The sequence below is a fragment of the Macaca nemestrina genome, chromosome 14 (assembly GCF_043159975.1).
Source record: "Macaca nemestrina isolate mMacNem1 chromosome 14, mMacNem.hap1, whole genome shotgun sequence".
Taxonomy (NCBI): Eukaryota; Metazoa; Chordata; class Mammalia; order Primates; family Cercopithecidae; genus Macaca; species Macaca nemestrina.
Genome location: NC_092138.1, coordinates 45,017,294 through 45,034,490, shown reverse-complemented (window position 1 = coordinate 45,034,490; position 17,197 = coordinate 45,017,294). Strand labels below are relative to the sequence as shown.

Sequence of the window (17,197 nt, the reverse complement as noted above, 5' to 3'; positions counted from 1 at the left end):
CCCGCCTTGGCCTCCCAAAATGCTGAGATTACAGGTGTGAGCCATTGCACCCATTGTACATCTTAGAATTGAAAACAAAACAACACACACACACACACACACACACACACACACACAACTTCTCTTTTTTAATGACTCTGCCTTTTTTTTAAATGACTCTGGCTCTTCTCTGTGAGATGTGTACTGTTAAGGTGAGTGGAACTGGAAGGAGATTGGCAATTCTATTGTAATACAGGGCAGGACTTACTCTTAAATTCTTTCTGGAAGTTTCCTTCTCTGAGTGGTCCTGCCCCCATGGTGTGTTTGTGAGATATCTTTGGGTCAATAAACTGGCCTAAGATTCTGCAAGGCAGATTGGTCTTCACCTTCTTTATGTTACTTCAGCTTTCTGTGGTATGTATTTAATGGGAAATTAGACAGTTTATTAAAAATAAAGTACCTTACAAAATAAGCACCCTTGCCTTCAGGAATGTATTTTTAGGAAATAATTAGGCAAGTGAGTAAAGGGGCTTATTACAGTAGTTTGTAATGCCAAAACTTTGGGAGTAACCTACATGCCTGAAAATGAGATACAGGTAACAAATTATCGTATTTCCAGTCAGCAGAATGTTGCAGATGCTATGATAAAGCAACTCTGGATTTATTGAGAAGAAAAAATTCAGAATAATTCCTGTATGTAATCCATGATAACTGTATATGATAACCCATTGTAATACATAGCTTTAATAAAGTTTTATTAAAATATGTATAGATTTACTTGGGAAAAAAACCTGGAAGGACATATATAAGATACAATCCTATCTTTGGGTGGAGAGCTATGGAGTAATTTCAGTTAACTTATTTTTTGTGTACTAGAATGAAAAAATAAGGTTATTAGGGCTGTATTTCAGGAATGTTTGACACATACAGTAGATTTTTGTTACTTGATTTTTAAAATTGATGAATATATAAAAATAATTGGAAGACTTGTGTAATTGCACTGATGTAGATTTTTCTCACAGGACAAAGAAATAAAAAACCTCACTCTGCCTTTTTAATTAACAGATCTTCTCACTCAGATATGGCAACAAGCAGCCTTCACTTTGCATCATGTGATACACAACAGGCACCCAGACAACGCGGAGCATCTACTGTGAACAGGTCAGGAAGGGTCGTGGGCATTCCTGGGGGAAGAGGGGGGAACAGTCCAACCCTTGAAGGAATAGAATACTGATATTTGCATAGTGCATTGTGTTTGACAAACCTGTGAGGTCAGGAGACGCCTAGGCAAGTAGAGTGCCCATTTTATAAATCAGGGAAGGAGAAACGGTGGCTGCTCAGGGACTCAGTGAATAGGTGACACTGTTACATGAAAGCAAAACAAAATTCAACTTTGGGGCACAACTCCGTTTCCAGTCTTTTTTGTCTTTAAATATTTTTGGCAGTTATTTTTATTATAAAATAGTAAATCACACTGCCAGACATTGGGGAAAATGGAGGAAAGGACAAACATCAACCATAATGGTGGCCACTTGAACACAGAATTTTGGTGTATTTCCTTCCAGTCTTTTTCCTAGGCATGTGCTTCTTGATACAGTTGTAACCATAATAGACTTTTCATCAAATATTGTATTATGATTGTTTCTTTCTTACACTTTTTGCATAATCTTGGTTTAAAAATACATTTTAAGAAGTGTTCATTGTAGAAAATTCAGAGCTATAGAAAGCACAAAGAGAATGAAATATGTATTACTATAATCCTAATTATTTTTGTGTGCATTCTTTTTCTCTTCATATGTAGAGATATTAAATTTTTTTCTTAATTGGGATCATATTAAATATACTGTTCAGTAATCTACTTTTTAAAACTTAATATATCATGATATTTTCCTCTTCCATTAGATATTTTTCTGTGATATCATACTTGGTTAATTTTTGTTCCTTTCCAGATCATTTAGAATTAACAGATTCTCTCTTTGAACATGAAGGTTGTTTTTTGTGAGTTATTAAGGCAGCTCTGTTAAAGCTGTTTTAGTACATGAGAAAGCACTTTTCATCCATCCTTAGAGGTTTATTAAACTTTTAAGATTATACAGCAGATCCTTAGCAGTTTGGATTTTGCATTTGAAATTTCAGCTCTGCATGTGTTCTTTATACTCATGGGTTTGGTAGTTTGTCTTAGGATTCTACTCATGGAATATACAGAAGAGGTTGCAGAATGGAGATGAAGTTGAAAATAACTTCTAAGTATCTTAAGGCATTTGTTTTCCATATCCTTTTTTACTGTGTATGTCCCTGCTCATGGAATTTTGTGTTTTCTTCAAAAAGTGCTCTTCCTTCATAGTTATCCTCTAACTCATCCCATGGTTTCCTAAGTAATGACTTTATAATGCTGAGTTTGAAAGCTATAATAAAATAAAAATTACTGAAAGCGATAATAAATAAGGGCATGATATGCATAGTCAGCAACAAGCTGCATCTGTAGACTGGAAGTCTTTAGCATGCACGTAGTCGTTGAAGTGATAAACCACACCTGTATTTCCCAGAGAGCCATACCGAAAGAGAAGAGAATGGAGGAAGGAACCTTTGGGAACACAGAACATTGAAGGATGGCTGAGACAATGACGGTTCAAACAAGAGCTACATAGATGTGTGAGAGAGGAAGACTCTATGAGTTGGTGGCCACAGGACAGGCAAGGGACTTGGGGGAGGGGCAGATTCTGGAATGCAGTCAGCAGAGCCAGGTGTGGCAAAGAGGTCTTCATGGATACGGGTGAAAAAGTATCCTTTGCATTTCATAGTTAGGTCATTGGACACCTTTAGCTCGTAAGATTTCAGGGAAGTTGAGGCAGGAGTCAGGCTGCAGGGCTAAAGATCAATGGGAGGTGGGGAAGTAGGGAGAGTGAGCATCAGTTCTTTTTTGAAGCTCTTGCCTATGAAAAGAAGGAGTGGGAGAAGGGTGCGTTAGGAGAGAAAGCAAGATTGAGGGAGTTACCTTTCTTGCTGGTTTTACTTTAAATAGAAATGAATGAGGTTTGTGTATATTTCTGAGTTGGGAAGGAGTTAGAGAGGAAGAGGTTAAAGCTACATAAAAGGAAGTGGAGGTCAAATATAAGAAATAATTGAGAAGTGTTTTCATGATAGCACAGGGTGGGCATCCCTAATCCAAAGATCCAAAATACTCCAGTGAACATTTCTTTTTTTTTTTTTTTTTTTTGAGTGTCACGTGGGTGCTCAAAAAGTTTCAGATTTTGGAGCATTTCAGTTTTGGATTTTCACATTAGGGATGCTCAACCTGTATTCACATTTGCAGTTTTCATAGTCTTTTTCTTTCTTTTTTTTTTTTTTTTTTTTGAGACGGAGTCTCACTCTGTCGCCCAGGCTGGAGTGCAGTGGCGCTATCTCGGCTCACTGCAAGCTCCGCCTCCCGGGTTTACGCCATTCTCCTGCCTCAGCCTCCCGAGTAGCTGGGACTACAGGCGCCCGCCACCTCGCCCGGCTAATTTTTTTGTATTTTTAGTAGAGACGGGGTTTCATTGTGTTAGCCAGGATGGTCTCGATCTCCTGACCTCGTGATCCGCCCGTCTCGGCCTCCCAAAGTGCTGGGATTACAGGCTTGAGCCACCGTGCCCGGCCATCTTTTTCTTTTTAAAAACTAAATAATAGACATTCTCACTCTGTCTTTTGATTAATAGGTCTTCTAATGCATGTATCAAAGCAAGCCCTTATAAATGTAATGTGGAGCAGCCTAAAAGGACACTTGCAAAGTGGAGGAAGCTTGGATGTAGACAAGAAATGTGGCTCTTATGGAGTTAGTCTGAACAGAAAATGATAATGCCATACCTCATATGTTACTCCTTCTGGTACTCCTCACTCCACAAATAGCTATTTGCTTCTTAACACAAAGTTGTGAGGCAGCCAAGGAGGGAGTTTGAGTCACCATTTAACAAGTGAGACACCCTGGGTGTCAAGTGACATAGCCAAGTGCCACGGCCAGGCAGTGGTGGCATTACATCTTGATGCTCCACCTTCTCATTTCTGGGCCGGTGCACGTTTAAGAACCTCATTTGCCTCCTTGCTTATAATCCCTTTCACTTGTTTAGTCTTACAAAGTGTTTTGAAAACCATGGTTTCTTTTGATTCTCCCTCCAACCTTGAAAGAGCCAAGAGAGAATCTTCCCACAAATGGATCCTCATATCCAGAGAAGTACATGATCAGCTAAAATGCCTTGTCACTCTGAAATTCTTGGAGTTAGAATTTCCTGCCAGTGTCCTTTCAGGTCACCAAAGTGACAAACTTTAAGACATTTGACAGTTTTGTGTTCATCACTTCAAATCTGTTTAGAAACTCGTTGTTGAAACAACTGTGTTAAGGTCACTTTGGAAAAGTGAGGAAAGACTCGGCACACTGGCCAGAGCTTTGTCATCACTTTACTTTCTCCTCTTACCACATCTCTTCATTGGAGGTGGGAGACATATTGTTGGCTCATCAAATATGTATTTTTCCATAGGAAACAGACTGAACACAAGGTTGCTCAATTTACAGTCTCTAAGTTAAAGTGTGTCTTTTTTATTTACTTGAGAAAGTCATCAAAACAGAACAGGGGTCTACGGCCTCAGAATTAAAGGAACGGAGAGAAAACCTTTCATAGACTTCTTTATACTTCACTTACCAAGCCTAGATATGTCAGCCCAGTGTGGATACAGAGTGTTGGTAGCTTTAGTTACCAAATCAAGGTTGGCATTGGGATATCCCAGAATTACATAGGGAGTTCTGGCTGCTCAGGAGACTGAGTTCCAGAGACTGGTTTAGTGGGATGAGGTGTCCACATGGCTCAATCATGAAGGTTATGGCAAAATGTTGGCCAAGGGCTTATAAGAGAAGAGGGTGACTCTCCCTTGGATTGGTTAGTAAAGAATTCAGGATAGAGGGAGTTGTTTAATGAGTATGGAGTTTCAGTTTTGCAAGACGAAAAAGTTCTAAAGATTGAAGTGATGAACCACACCTGTTTGGTTCACACAGTGTGAATATACTTAACACCACTGAGCTGTGTGCTTTAAAATGGTTAAGATGATAATTAATTTTATGCTGTATATATTTTACCACTATTAAAAAAAAGAATGCAGGACAGATTGCCCAGCTGTTATTACATAGAGTTAAGTCTAGCTTTTACCTCCTTTGTGTTAGAAGAGTGCCAGGTGTATTTTCCATGCCATTACCACATGTGTACCATTCCCTCTCGGAACAATCCCTTTTAGTTTAACAACTGCAACAACAAAAACCCTTGACTGAGCTTGAGAAAGCCGAGGCAAGTTTTTGGGAATGCATCCCACCTTCTCACTATACTTATGTTACCCTGTCTTGCTTCTTCCTAATTCATTTAGCCTTCGTCTAATGATCTGGCTTAGTTGCTTAACCAGAGTAGTCACCAGTGTTTGCCGAGAAGTCATTTCAAAATAAGTTATTTTTGTTAGAGACATATTGGGCAATGTAAAAGTATTACCATATGTAACAATGCAATACTAAAAAGCAGCTTATTATAATTGTGCTTATTAACAAAAAAAATCAGGATAGGAAGGAGGGGCATTAAGGTATAATAATTTAAATGAATTTATATATCATGCTTTGGTTATATAGACTAAGTGCTTTTTTTAAAAAAAGAACAAAACCCAACTCTTTCTGTTAATTAACAGATCTGCTAAAGTAGACATAACTTGAAGCACTGTGGCACCACAGGGGTGCCTCTGGGTCAGAACTCTGCTATTCTGGGGCCTAGACGCAGAGACCCCTGGCACCCAAGGCCTCAGTTCCGATGCCATTCTCTGACAAAAGAAACCAAGGCTCCTGGCTGATTCCAGCACCAGGGCCAGGAAAGTACGAGATGAACCTAGAAGATCTTGTGCCAGAAAGTAAAGAATTGCTGGAAAAAAGGACAGGGCTTGTCGAAAGAACACGGGAGCAACATAAAGGAGCTTCCAATTGCCAAATCTGGGACAATTTGAGAAAGAAAATAAATAATGACTGTAATGAGTTATATAGTCCACAGAATGAATTAATAGCGATGTGTTTATAGTATATAAATAATTGGGTAAACATGTCAGTGGTAGGAGGGAGAGCTCTTCCCTATTCATTCTGACTGATGTGGAAGAAATGACGGGAACAGAAAATTGCTGTTTGACAAACCACAATGGTAATGGGTACAGACAAGAACACTCAGTGGACACTAAAGTTAGGGGGCAATGTGTGTTGTGAAATGGGGTATCTGCAGAGTGTTGAGAACCTCCCCTGAAAATGCTTAGTGACTCCCAAGGGAACAGTAGTAACCTCACATTAGAGACCACCCTAGCTATGCGGTCGTCACCAGAAACAAGCTGTGCATGCAGCTCATAGCCCTGATACCATGCACTGAGAACACGGCATCACTGCTGTGGTTTTCTTGCCCATAATGTCTCTTGTCCAAGTACTAACCAGACGCGACCCTGCTTAGCTTCCAAAATCAGACAAGATCGAGTGTGTTCAGGGTGATATGGCCGTAGACTCTTGCCCAAAATGTGTAGCCTGAATCTGATCATGAGGAAACATCAGACAGACTGAAGGACAATGCTACAAAATCATTGCCAGCACCCTTCAAAAGTGTTATGTAAGATGTTATCTAGGGGAACTGGGTATACAAACTCTGTCCTATTTTTCCAACTTTTTGGAAGCCTGAAATTATTTGGAAATGAAAAGAAAAAAAAAACCTCTGCTTCCCCATTTGAGTCTGAAGGATGAGCACACTATTCACACGAGGAGAGAGCAGGCACTTTTATTCTTTCATAGATGATAATATTTACATCATTCCTTTTAGTGCATTACGTAGTTGCATTTTTACCTTTTACATATGCATTTTTATCTTTTCTGATGCTCATAACAGCAATGTTAATAATACCTGTTGGGTGGATATTGTCGTGTCCTCATCCTTTTCATAGCGGAGGAAACAAAGACTTGGAGAGGTTAAGGACTTTCTTGGAAGTCTTGCCATCTAACACAGCCCACTGTAGATTATGAGCTTATGGGGTCCCTCCTCTCCCTTGGATAACTAATGAGAAATGGTAACAGGAGTTTCTGTAGTCTGGCTGTCCAGTCACAGTTGCTTCTGAGCTTCTGAACACCACACAGCTGAATTGTAGTAATGCCTGAGACTTCTTGCCCTGGAGCTCTTGAGGGCGGGGAGATCTGGAGTCCACAGGTACAGGGGACTTGGATTTGGATTTGCTTGCAAAAGAACCCTGGATACTTCCACACAAATTAGTAAAAGCCTCTGAAGAGTAAACTTGTCCGCCCATCATTCTGTGCATACAGATTCTAAGTGTTTAGTTCTATCTTTGGAGAAAAGGTTCCTTTTTGGCCTAAGTTGAAATACTGATGCAAGAGTCAGGCCTGTGGAGATCAAATTCACAGCTTCGTTATTCACAAAGACTATGTTGGAGGTTGTATTACAGCTTAGATGCATGGAAAAATGGGCTTCTTTTTGACATAGCTGTGTGTGGAATTTCAGCCCTAAATCACAGGCCTCCCTTGTGAGGGTCATGGTTGGGCGGTGGGGGGCAGTAGAGCCTGCCCTACTAGCTCACTGCATTGCTGAGAGAATAGACTTTTCTGCACCCTCTTTCCATGTAAGAAAGGGGCTGGGCCATTTATGCCCCGTGTTTCTTTCCAGCTCACCGATCAGATAATTCATCTGAATAATGAAGAGGGGAGGAGGGAGAGGAAAATCCAGGAGCGTTCATCTAGTGAAGTCCCTGCTCAGGGAAGTCCGAGGCGTTGGAGATAAGGATGTTCCTTTCCTCAGGGTCCAGGGAGGGCACCTCTTAGATGAGGGTCTTGTGACCTGCTTCAGGGGAGAAGTGTGAGGGGATATGATGATTATATATTGGTTTTGTAGACTTTTATTGATTGTAATACAAATAATAAAATCCCTTCTTTACCTTTTAATCAATAGATCTCATGAATCAGATATGTTAATAGTAGAAGGTCATCAGATTATGAGCAAAGTACAGAGAAACTTTGCTAGGTCACCATGTATGTGTGCGTATGTGGTTCTTAGCAGGGGAGGTGGTGCAGGTTGACACTTCTGGAGAACTGTAGTAATGCCTCAATATATATAAATGCTTATACTCTTAATTCCAGGCTTCCTCTATCTTTGCAACTACTTTGTATAGTAGTAACTGCAGACTTAACGATCCCCATCTTACAGATAAGGAAGCTGAGACTTACAGAGGTAAAGTGAGTTCAAGGTTACAGAACTGGGAAGTGGTGGAGAAAAGACTTTTCCTTTGCTGTTATTTAAAATACTGCTTTTATGTTTCTAAATTTTTATAAATTAGTTTTTCATTATAAAAGTAATGTGAGCAGAGTTCAGATAATTTGGAAGGAGGAGAAAAAAGTCACCAGTTTTTTCCCTGTCCAACATAAGTGAGTAAAAATTATGATTTCTAGAGGAAAGAGACAAAACCTCCAGATAAGTAATAGAAAATGGCCTTGGGAGGCTGCAGCCTAGTTCTCTAGGATCACAGTTGCAGTGGAACCAATATATTGTGGGAAATCTTTGACTTCTCTTGAGGCAAAAGGGAGTCAGGAAATGAATAAAAGGATCCAATTCCAGAGCCCAGATGCTCATTTACTATGAAGTTTTTTGTAACCAAGCTTACAAAGTAATTCCTAAAGTAAGAATTGGAATGTAAGTGATAATGATATAGTATAGTTCCAAATTTTTATTAAGTTATGTATTCATTTTATATATATATATATATTTTAAAATAGACTAAAAATCTCATCCTGCCTTAAATTAACTTATCTTTTAAATTAGAAACATGAGGAGTCGTCACCTCACTGAAGATGTATATTATGAAAGGCGCTCGGGCGTGTCTCCAGCAGGGCAGGAGTATGAATATGTGGACTGAGCACCATAGTTTTTGGAGAATTAGACATGGTTATTAACTTGCACAGGGCTTGAAAGTCCACAAAACACACTCATAATAACCATTGCCTTTGCTTCTCCTGCAGACGTTGTGAAATGAGAGCACTTCAAAGATAAGACTAGGGACTCAGGGAAGTTAAGGGGCACTGTGAAGGTCACAAGGCTGGAGAATGGCTTGGCTGACTTCTAATTTCCAGTGCAGGAATCTTTTCATTAATTACATCATGCTGTACTTGAGGGGATGCTATGCTGATGAGCCTCTTGCAGAATACCGGAGTGCTGTTTTTTTTTTTTGAGACAGAGTCTTACTCTGTCGCCAGACTGGAGTGCAGTGGCACGATCTCAGCTCACTGCAGCCTCTGCAGTGGTTGGGATTACAGGTGTGGGCCATCATGCCCAGCTAAGTTTTGTATTTTGAGTGGAGTCAGGGTTTCACCATGTTGGCCAGGCTGATCTGGAGCTCCTGACCTCATGATCCACCCACCTCAGCCTCCCAAAGTGCTGGGATTACAGGCATGAGCCACCGCACCTGACTATACTGGCCTGTTTTTAAATAGCCTTGCTCATCATTCCAGTCTGGTTGGACAGGTGTGGTGAGCCTATTTCTAGTGCACGTGGTAGGTGTGGGTAGCTACTTTAGGTTCTTAATCTAAGGAGGTAGAATGGTGAGCATCTGTTTTAGGAAGAGGAGAGTAGCCTGAGAGTGGTATCCCAGTGTGTCTGATGTGTGCTAGAGTTTGAGAACCATGGAGTCAAAGCAGTCATAGGAATGCATTCTTGGAGAGTATTTCAGAATTCAGATCTGAAGTGATAAGAGTCTCAGTTAATGTGATGGCAGTGGAAATGAAGAAGAACGTGTGTGTCTGAGAGATAACTTGACAGAAGTCTTGACCATGGGGAAAGTTGCTGTCCTAGTCATTCCTTACAGAACACATGGTAGCCCTAGTGTTCTGCAGAGGAGTGTTAATTCCAGGTGAACATCATCGTAAACCACTCGGAAGAGCTGAGTATACGGTGTTCAGAGGTGCTGAGCTCCCACTTTGTGTATCTAAGTGGGGGTGTGTATAGTGTATCCTCCCAGGTGACAGTGTGGCCAGCTGAGATGCAGAGGTGGATGTTTGGCAAGAGGACTAGTATCTGTTCACAGTCTGTTTCCTGGTGATGAAGGATGAGCTGTAACCTTAGAGAGAATTGGTGGGAGGTAAAATGGGAACAGCTAATATTTGAAGGGAAGGGATGCTGAGAAAAGAGTGAGGATTTCTGAGCCAGTGTATTTCCTTTTGTTCAAAGAATAAAATTCACCCTCTCCGCCACTATGGTTTCTGGCTTTTGCCTGTTTTCTGTCCTCATTTTCTTTCATTCTCTGCCTTGCTCATCACGTTCCCAGTTTAGAATGCCCCCTCTGCCCTCAACCTAGATATTCCCATGGCTGGCTCCATTATACAGCGATTGGATGTCACCTTTTTGGAGAGCTTTTCCTGACCATCCTCATTAATGTTGGGCCTTCTCCCCACCCCTGCCTCCCCCAAAACCTAAGTTCTGTTCCAAACCACTTATCCCAATCAGGGATGACCCTGGTCAGTTCTTGGTCTGCTTGTGCAAATCTGCCCTCCCTTCTCCAGTAGAACGAAAGCTCTTTGAGAGCCTGGGATCCTGTGTCTCTTGTTCATTGCTGTATTGCCAGCACCTAGAAGAGTACCTGGCACATATTAGCATAAATATTAGTTGAAAGGACTCTAGGTAAAGATTTGATGAGGGGGAGCAGAGGTAGGCAATGGGGAAAGATGGGTCTATAGACCCCAGGCAACCCCTGATGACTAACCTGTGCTGGACGGTAGAGATGAGACAGGATAAATTCAAGAGACGTTCAGGAGGTAACGCTGACAAAATTTGGTTATGGACTGGTACAGGAGGTATCAGGCAACTTTCTTGTGAAAAATCTTGCTGTGAGAGGTTTGTGAACTCCTAGCATTTTTGTTTGATCTCTTCGTTCACTGGAAACTTAAGGGCAAAGCAATTCTTAGCCCTCCGTTAAGAGCTTGTCTTGGTTCTACTCCATCCTAGAGGAGGTGTCTCAAACTCTAGGCATGAAGAAGTCTCCGTTTCTCCTCAGAACAGTTGTATCCACCCATTCACCACTCAGCAATATTTTTTGAGCATGTAATATGTTCTAGGTATTGTCCAAGGCACTGGTGCACAGGAATGACTAAAACAACCTCCTTGCATTTATGTTCTAGAGAGGGAAGACAGACAAGCATGTCTACAAATGCGACACACACAAAATACTTTTGGATGGTAATAATGGTGGAAGGAAAAACAGTGAGACAGGATGGGAGGGGGTCAGCCAGGCTGCTCTGCATTAGCTGAGATCTGAATAACAAGGAGGAGCCATGAGAAGACCTGCAAGGGGAAGGCGTTCTGGCATTGCCCTCAGAACCTACTCCTGCTAGAGGAGTCACTGAAGGGGCACTTTGCTTTCATGTCTTAAAGAATGAAATTAAAGAGGTTGGTGGGATGGAAACTCAACTTCAAATACTTATCAAGTTTATGTATTTATTTTTATTTCTTTTCATTTATTTATTTAGTTAATTTTTGAGACAGCGTCTTGCTGTGTTGCCCAGCTGGAGTGCAGCGGCATGGTCTCGGCTCACTGCAACCTCTACCTTCCAGGTTCAAGCAGTTCTCCTGCCTCAGCCTCCTGAGTAGCTGGGATTATAGGAGTGCAACACCATGCCCAGCCCAGCTAATTTTTGTATTTTTAGTTGAGATGGGGTTTCACCATGTTGGCCAGGCTGGTCTCAAACTCCTGACCTCAAATGATCCGCCTGCTTTGGCCTCTCAAAGTGCTGGGATTAGAGGTGTGAGCCACCGCACCTGGCCCATTTTATTTATTTATTTTTTTGAGATAGAGTTTCGCTCCCGTTGCCCAGGCTGGAGTGCAATGGTGCAATCTCGGCTCACTGCTCCTCTGACTCCTGGGTTCACGTGATTCTCCTGCCTCAGCCTCCTGAGTAGCTGGGATTACAGGCATGTGCCACCACACTCTGCTAGTTTTGTATTTTTAATAGAGATGGGGTTTCACCATGCTGGTCAGGCTGGTCTCAAACTCCTGACCTCAAGTGATTCACCTGCCTCAGCCCCCAAAGTGCTGTAATCAGTCACCATGCCCGGCCCCATTTTATTTTTTTGAGACAAGGTCTCTATCGCTCAGACTAGAGTACAGTGGCATGATCATGGCTCACTACACCACAAACCCCTGAGCTCAAGCGACCCTCCCACCGCAATACCTGTAGCTGGGATTACAGGCACACACCACATGCCTGGCTTTTGAAAAAAACTTTCTTTTTTTTTTTTTTTTTTTTTTTTTGAGACGGAGTCTCGCTCTGTAGCCCGGGCTGGAGTGCAGTGGCCAGATCTCAGCTCACTGCAAGCTCCGCCTCCCGGGTTTAGGCCATTCTCCTGCCTCAGCCTCCGGAGTAGCTGGGACTACAGGCGCCCGCCACCTCGCCTGGCTAGTTTTTTGTATTTTTAGTAGAGACGGGGTTTCACGGTGTTAGCCAGGATGGTCTCGATCTCCTGACCTCGTGATCCGCCCGTCTCGGCCTCCCAAAGTGCTGGGATTACAGGCTTGAGCCACCGTGCCCGGCCGAAAAAAACTTTCTTATGGAGACGAGTGCTCGCTCTGTGGCCCAGGCTGGTCTTGAACTCCAGGCCTCAAGTATTCCTCCTGTCTCCGTCTCCTGAAGTGCTGGGCATGAGCCAAACATGCCTGCTGGTTTATTTCTTATCAGCATTTTTGTTTACCAAATCATCCTACTGCTCATTTACTTACTGAAATATTGCCCTTTTACAGGTCGTTACACAAAACATTTTAGAGATGGCTTTAAAGAACAAAATTTCTCTCAATCATAAGTGATTAATATAATTTTGAAAAAAGGATAAAATCATGACTCATATAGATACAAAAATGAACATGTTAAGGATTTTATTTAATCACTGATTAATTATTAATTATAGATGAGGACATTTGGCAGATGTTATAACAAATTCAAAGGAGAAATCAGAACAAATTTCTGTGAAGTAAAGTATTGTTGAAATTAATGTGCAAATCCAGGAAAACTAAGTTATTCCACAGCTGGGGAGGGAAGTTAGTTGAGCCTCTACTGGCCAGGCAAAATTAACACGCCTATAGACAACAGTTATTTTGCACTGCTATTAGTTATCTACAATTTACAGAGTTGTAAGCTTCCTGGGAATCAGAATCTAATTACCTGTAGAGATCTCCTCCGGTGTCTCGGCAGTGCATGGTTTTCCAGTGAAGCACGTTTTTTTCCCCCATGTATAACCAGACTAAAATAAAATAGTCTCCCTCTCCTCCATGTACAAAAGTGTGGAATTCCTACCCTTACGGTCTTTGAAGCAGTGGGGAAGGGAACTATCATTTATTTAGCGCCTGCTGTGAGCAGCATTTGTCAGTTTACCTCATCTTCACAGCAGCCCCACAAAGTAGGTGTTGGTCTTCACGTTTTATAGATAAGAAAATTGAGACTCAGGGATCTTATAGACAGTAAGCAGCAAAGTTAGAATTCCAGCCTGTCCTGTCTCCAGAATCCACATACACACACTCCCTGGGGACAACTTGTTGATGGTAAAACTACAGAAATTCTCTGTGTTTTTTTCTTGATCTTTAGTTCATCATCAACCAAGGTGGATCTCAAGAGTGGCCTCGAAGAATGTGCTGTGGCATTGAACTTATTTCTAAGCAACAAATTTACAGATGCCTTAGAATTGCTTCGCCCCTGGTAATTTACTTTGTGTCTTTTAGATAAAATATCTTTCAGATGTTTCTGATGATTCTTTGATGTCATGCTTGTAAATTAATTTATCTGTTCCCATCTGAATATTGATAAGCTAATTTAGTTCAGACCTCCTTACTTTGGTCACTTTTAAAATTCAGTTTAGAAATCTGAGTTTTCAAATATAATCAGTAGAAAATTCCTGATTGTTTTGCATATTTTAATCTCTCTTGTTCAGATATTGTCATCTTATAAGTAGTTTTATAAGGCTTCAATTTAGCTTTCTTCAGTGAAATATTTTTATGTTTGTTCCTTTTAAATATTGAAAAAAATTTCCTTTGAAATGGGGAGGGGAAGAACCAGAATATGCTGATCTCAATGCTAAAAAGAAATTTAAGATAATAAGAATATTACTGGGGTTCTCTATTTGTTCAACAAACAAGTTAAACAATTTAATTTCAATTAATAGTACCTGTTAAGTTTTCAGATGTGGCAATAAAACCTGTACTTGCCTGTTTACTCGGTCTTTATCTTGACAATAGTCTTACATTGTGCCCTCAAACACTTGTTTAGATGAAGCTTAGACCTCATATAATAATTTCCTAGAAGTTTACTTTGGCACAAAAGTGGGCAATCTCATTCCTTACTTTGAGTGGTTACTAAGGTGACTGGATTCTGGTCATCTGAATCTTAGAGATTAATTGACCTGCTGAGGAGCTGCTATGGAAATTCTGTTAAGATTTAGAATAGCTGTAGTCAAGGTGGGTCAGCTGTCATTCCACAGGTTAAGAACAAATGATGAAATCGATGGTGAAGCCCTGTAGTCTAAGTGTTGTCTTCAATATTTGCCTCACAATCTCCACCTTGCCTGTCCCATGCTTTTTTCCCTCTGTCCTTCTCAGTCCCTCAGACTTCTCTGTCTTCTGTCTCTACCTCCTTTTGTCTGCTTGTCTTTCCCTCTCTCTTGGTCTCTCCTGTGTCTTTTCTCAGCCTGCTTGCCTGTCTTCTTTGGGTTTTTGAATGTTTTTATTGATGAGCCATAGTTGTACCTATTTTTGGAGTACATGTGATAATTCCTTACCTGTATACAATGTTCAATGATCATCAGGGTAATTGGGTTATCCATCACCTCAAACATTTATCTTTTCTTAGTGTCAGGAACATTTATAATTATTCTCTTCTAGCTGTTTTGAAATAACAATAAATTATTGTTAATTATAATTTATTATGAAATACTAGAAGTTATTTCTTCCATTTAACTGTATTTTTGTACCCATTATCTCCTTTGATTTTTATTCAAACAAGTCTTTCTCTGCCACTGACACACAGCTGATCATGACATGGGATGAAAATAAACGATTTAGTGTTGTATTCAGTCAGGTTCATCTCTGAGTTTTATACATGTTTCACTGTTTAAATGGCTTAGGCCTGTAATCCCAGCACTTTGGGAGGCTGAGGCAGGCGGTTCACCTGAGGTCGGGAGTTCGAGACCAGCCTGACCAACAGGGAGAAACCCTGACTCTACTAAAAATACAAAAAATTAGCCGGGCATGGTGGCACATGCCTGTAATCCCAGCTACTCGAGAGGCTGAGGCAGGAGAACCACTTGAACCCACGAGGCAGAGGTTGCGGTGAGCCAAGATCGTGCCATTGCACTTCAGCCTGGGCAACAAGAGCAAAACTCTGTCTCAAAAATAAATAAATAAATAACTAATGCTTTTCCCTCATTTGAAATAATTTTTTTTTTTCTTCTTGAAAGAGCTTTCAGTTAAAAATGTGAGGTTTGAAACCACAATTAATGATTAACTTTGAGCTGCTCTGATTCCTTGTGGTTCTTTTGAACAGATAGTGAGTGCCCTCAATGTTCAGGACAAGCTGCAAATTACCAAAGGATGTTTAGACTATTTCCGTGGGGGCAAAAAATAATGTGGCTTGTATTTGTTTCGCATGATAGCAGGCTGTTATGCATTAATATTTAAATTAAAAACAAAACCATGCATTAGCATTTTAAACCTTATAAATAATTAATATAGCTTAAGAAGTTTTGAGAAAATAAATGATGTTCTCACAGCCCGAGAATCTGGATGTCTGCCATCCGTTAGGAGTCATTAACATCCTTAAGAATCCTGAAGCAGTTCTCACTGTAACTTGATGATTTGAACTATCAAGAGCTTTAATCAGGAATTTCAGATAATGGGATTAGACTAGATATAAGGTCTGACATCTACTTTGGTCATGGCTCTTGTGACCAGCCTAACTTGTTCCAAAATCTTGTTTGCTCTTGGCCTTTGGCTGGAGAGGAGAGGAATTACTTTAAATGAGCCTTTATTTTTGAAAAAACATATCGGAATCTCTCTGTCAAAAAATGCATTTCCAGCGGCCTTTATTTTAGCACTTATTTCAGAGCCAAAGGTGGTAGCATGCTGCCCTCTTTTCAACTGAAGACAGTTGGTTTGCTTGGAATCTGCCGGCAGGCTGCCCTCTTGTGTTGAAATAGGGAAATGCATATTGTCCCCTTCAACCTGGAACATTTTTTTCTGCCTGTGTGGGTTTACATTGGAAAGTCCTTGGTACTTGAGTTTTTAAGAGGTTACTTTTCACCACCCATATAATTTTGGTGATTATGGTGAAGGAATAAAGGTTACTGTGCAAGTCAGAACATGCATTTCCTAGGATTTCTTATGATCAGTATTTCCATTGAATTAAAATGTCTGAATTCCCTGTTTTCTCCCCAGGGCTAAGGAGAGTATGTACCATGCTCTGGGCTACAGTACCATTGTGGTGTTGCAGGCTGTCCTGACCTTCGAGCAACAGGACATCCAAAATGGCATTTCTGCCATGAAGGACGCTTTACAAACCTGCCAAAAGTATGACGAGTCATTCAATACTTGAGATGTGACTGCAAACTTTTATGCCTGTGTGACAAAAATAATGTCATTTGCCTGACCAAGAGCTCTGTGTTTGAAATTGGCCACAGTTACAGAAAAGAAATTCAGCCTCGAAGCTGAAGGATTCCCATTTGGCATCTATATATTCCACTTTTCTTTTTGATAATCTGGGGTCTGAGCTACAGAGATCTGGGGGGGATTTCTGTGGGATTAGCAGCAAGCATCTCTCAAGGTAGATGACATTAGGTACTGCACGCCAAACCAAGCCACGCAAGGAATGTTTTTGTTTTAAGTGGGAGATGCAAATTCATGAGGAAATGTTTTATTTGTTTAAGAAGGACCTCTTTTTGAACACTTTTGTTTGGTGAAAATGAGATAGAGTTTTAGTTTTATTTTAAGCTTTACCCTGTGTGTATAGGAAGACCCTATCAAAATTTTTTTGCAAGGCAAAAGTAATTTTGATATCTTTTAAAAAATGATAAATGTTTCACAGTATGGGAGATGCTTGGTTTGTAGACATTTGGGAATATTCAAGAATCCAGGAATGGCTGGCTGCGGCACCCTGAGCAAATGG

At 40.8% G+C, this 17,197-nt stretch overlaps 1 protein-coding gene across 5 annotated transcripts in view; it reads left to right on the top strand.

The window, feature by feature from the left end:
- Window positions 1-17,197, top strand: part of LOC105489086 (tetratricopeptide repeat domain 39B) — a 148,791-nt gene that overhangs the window by 81,682 nt on the left and 49,912 nt on the right. For all 5 annotated transcript variants that reach the window (XM_011753739.3, XM_011753743.3, XM_011753742.3 and 2 more), the window contains 3 exons: window positions 1,045-1,140; window positions 13,631-13,741; window positions 16,471-16,602. In XM_011753739.3, coding sequence (XP_011752041.1) covers window positions 1,045-1,140; window positions 13,631-13,741; window positions 16,471-16,602 — 339 coding nt within the window. The remainder of the gene's footprint in view (window positions 1-1,044; window positions 1,141-13,630; window positions 13,742-16,470; window positions 16,603-17,197) is intronic.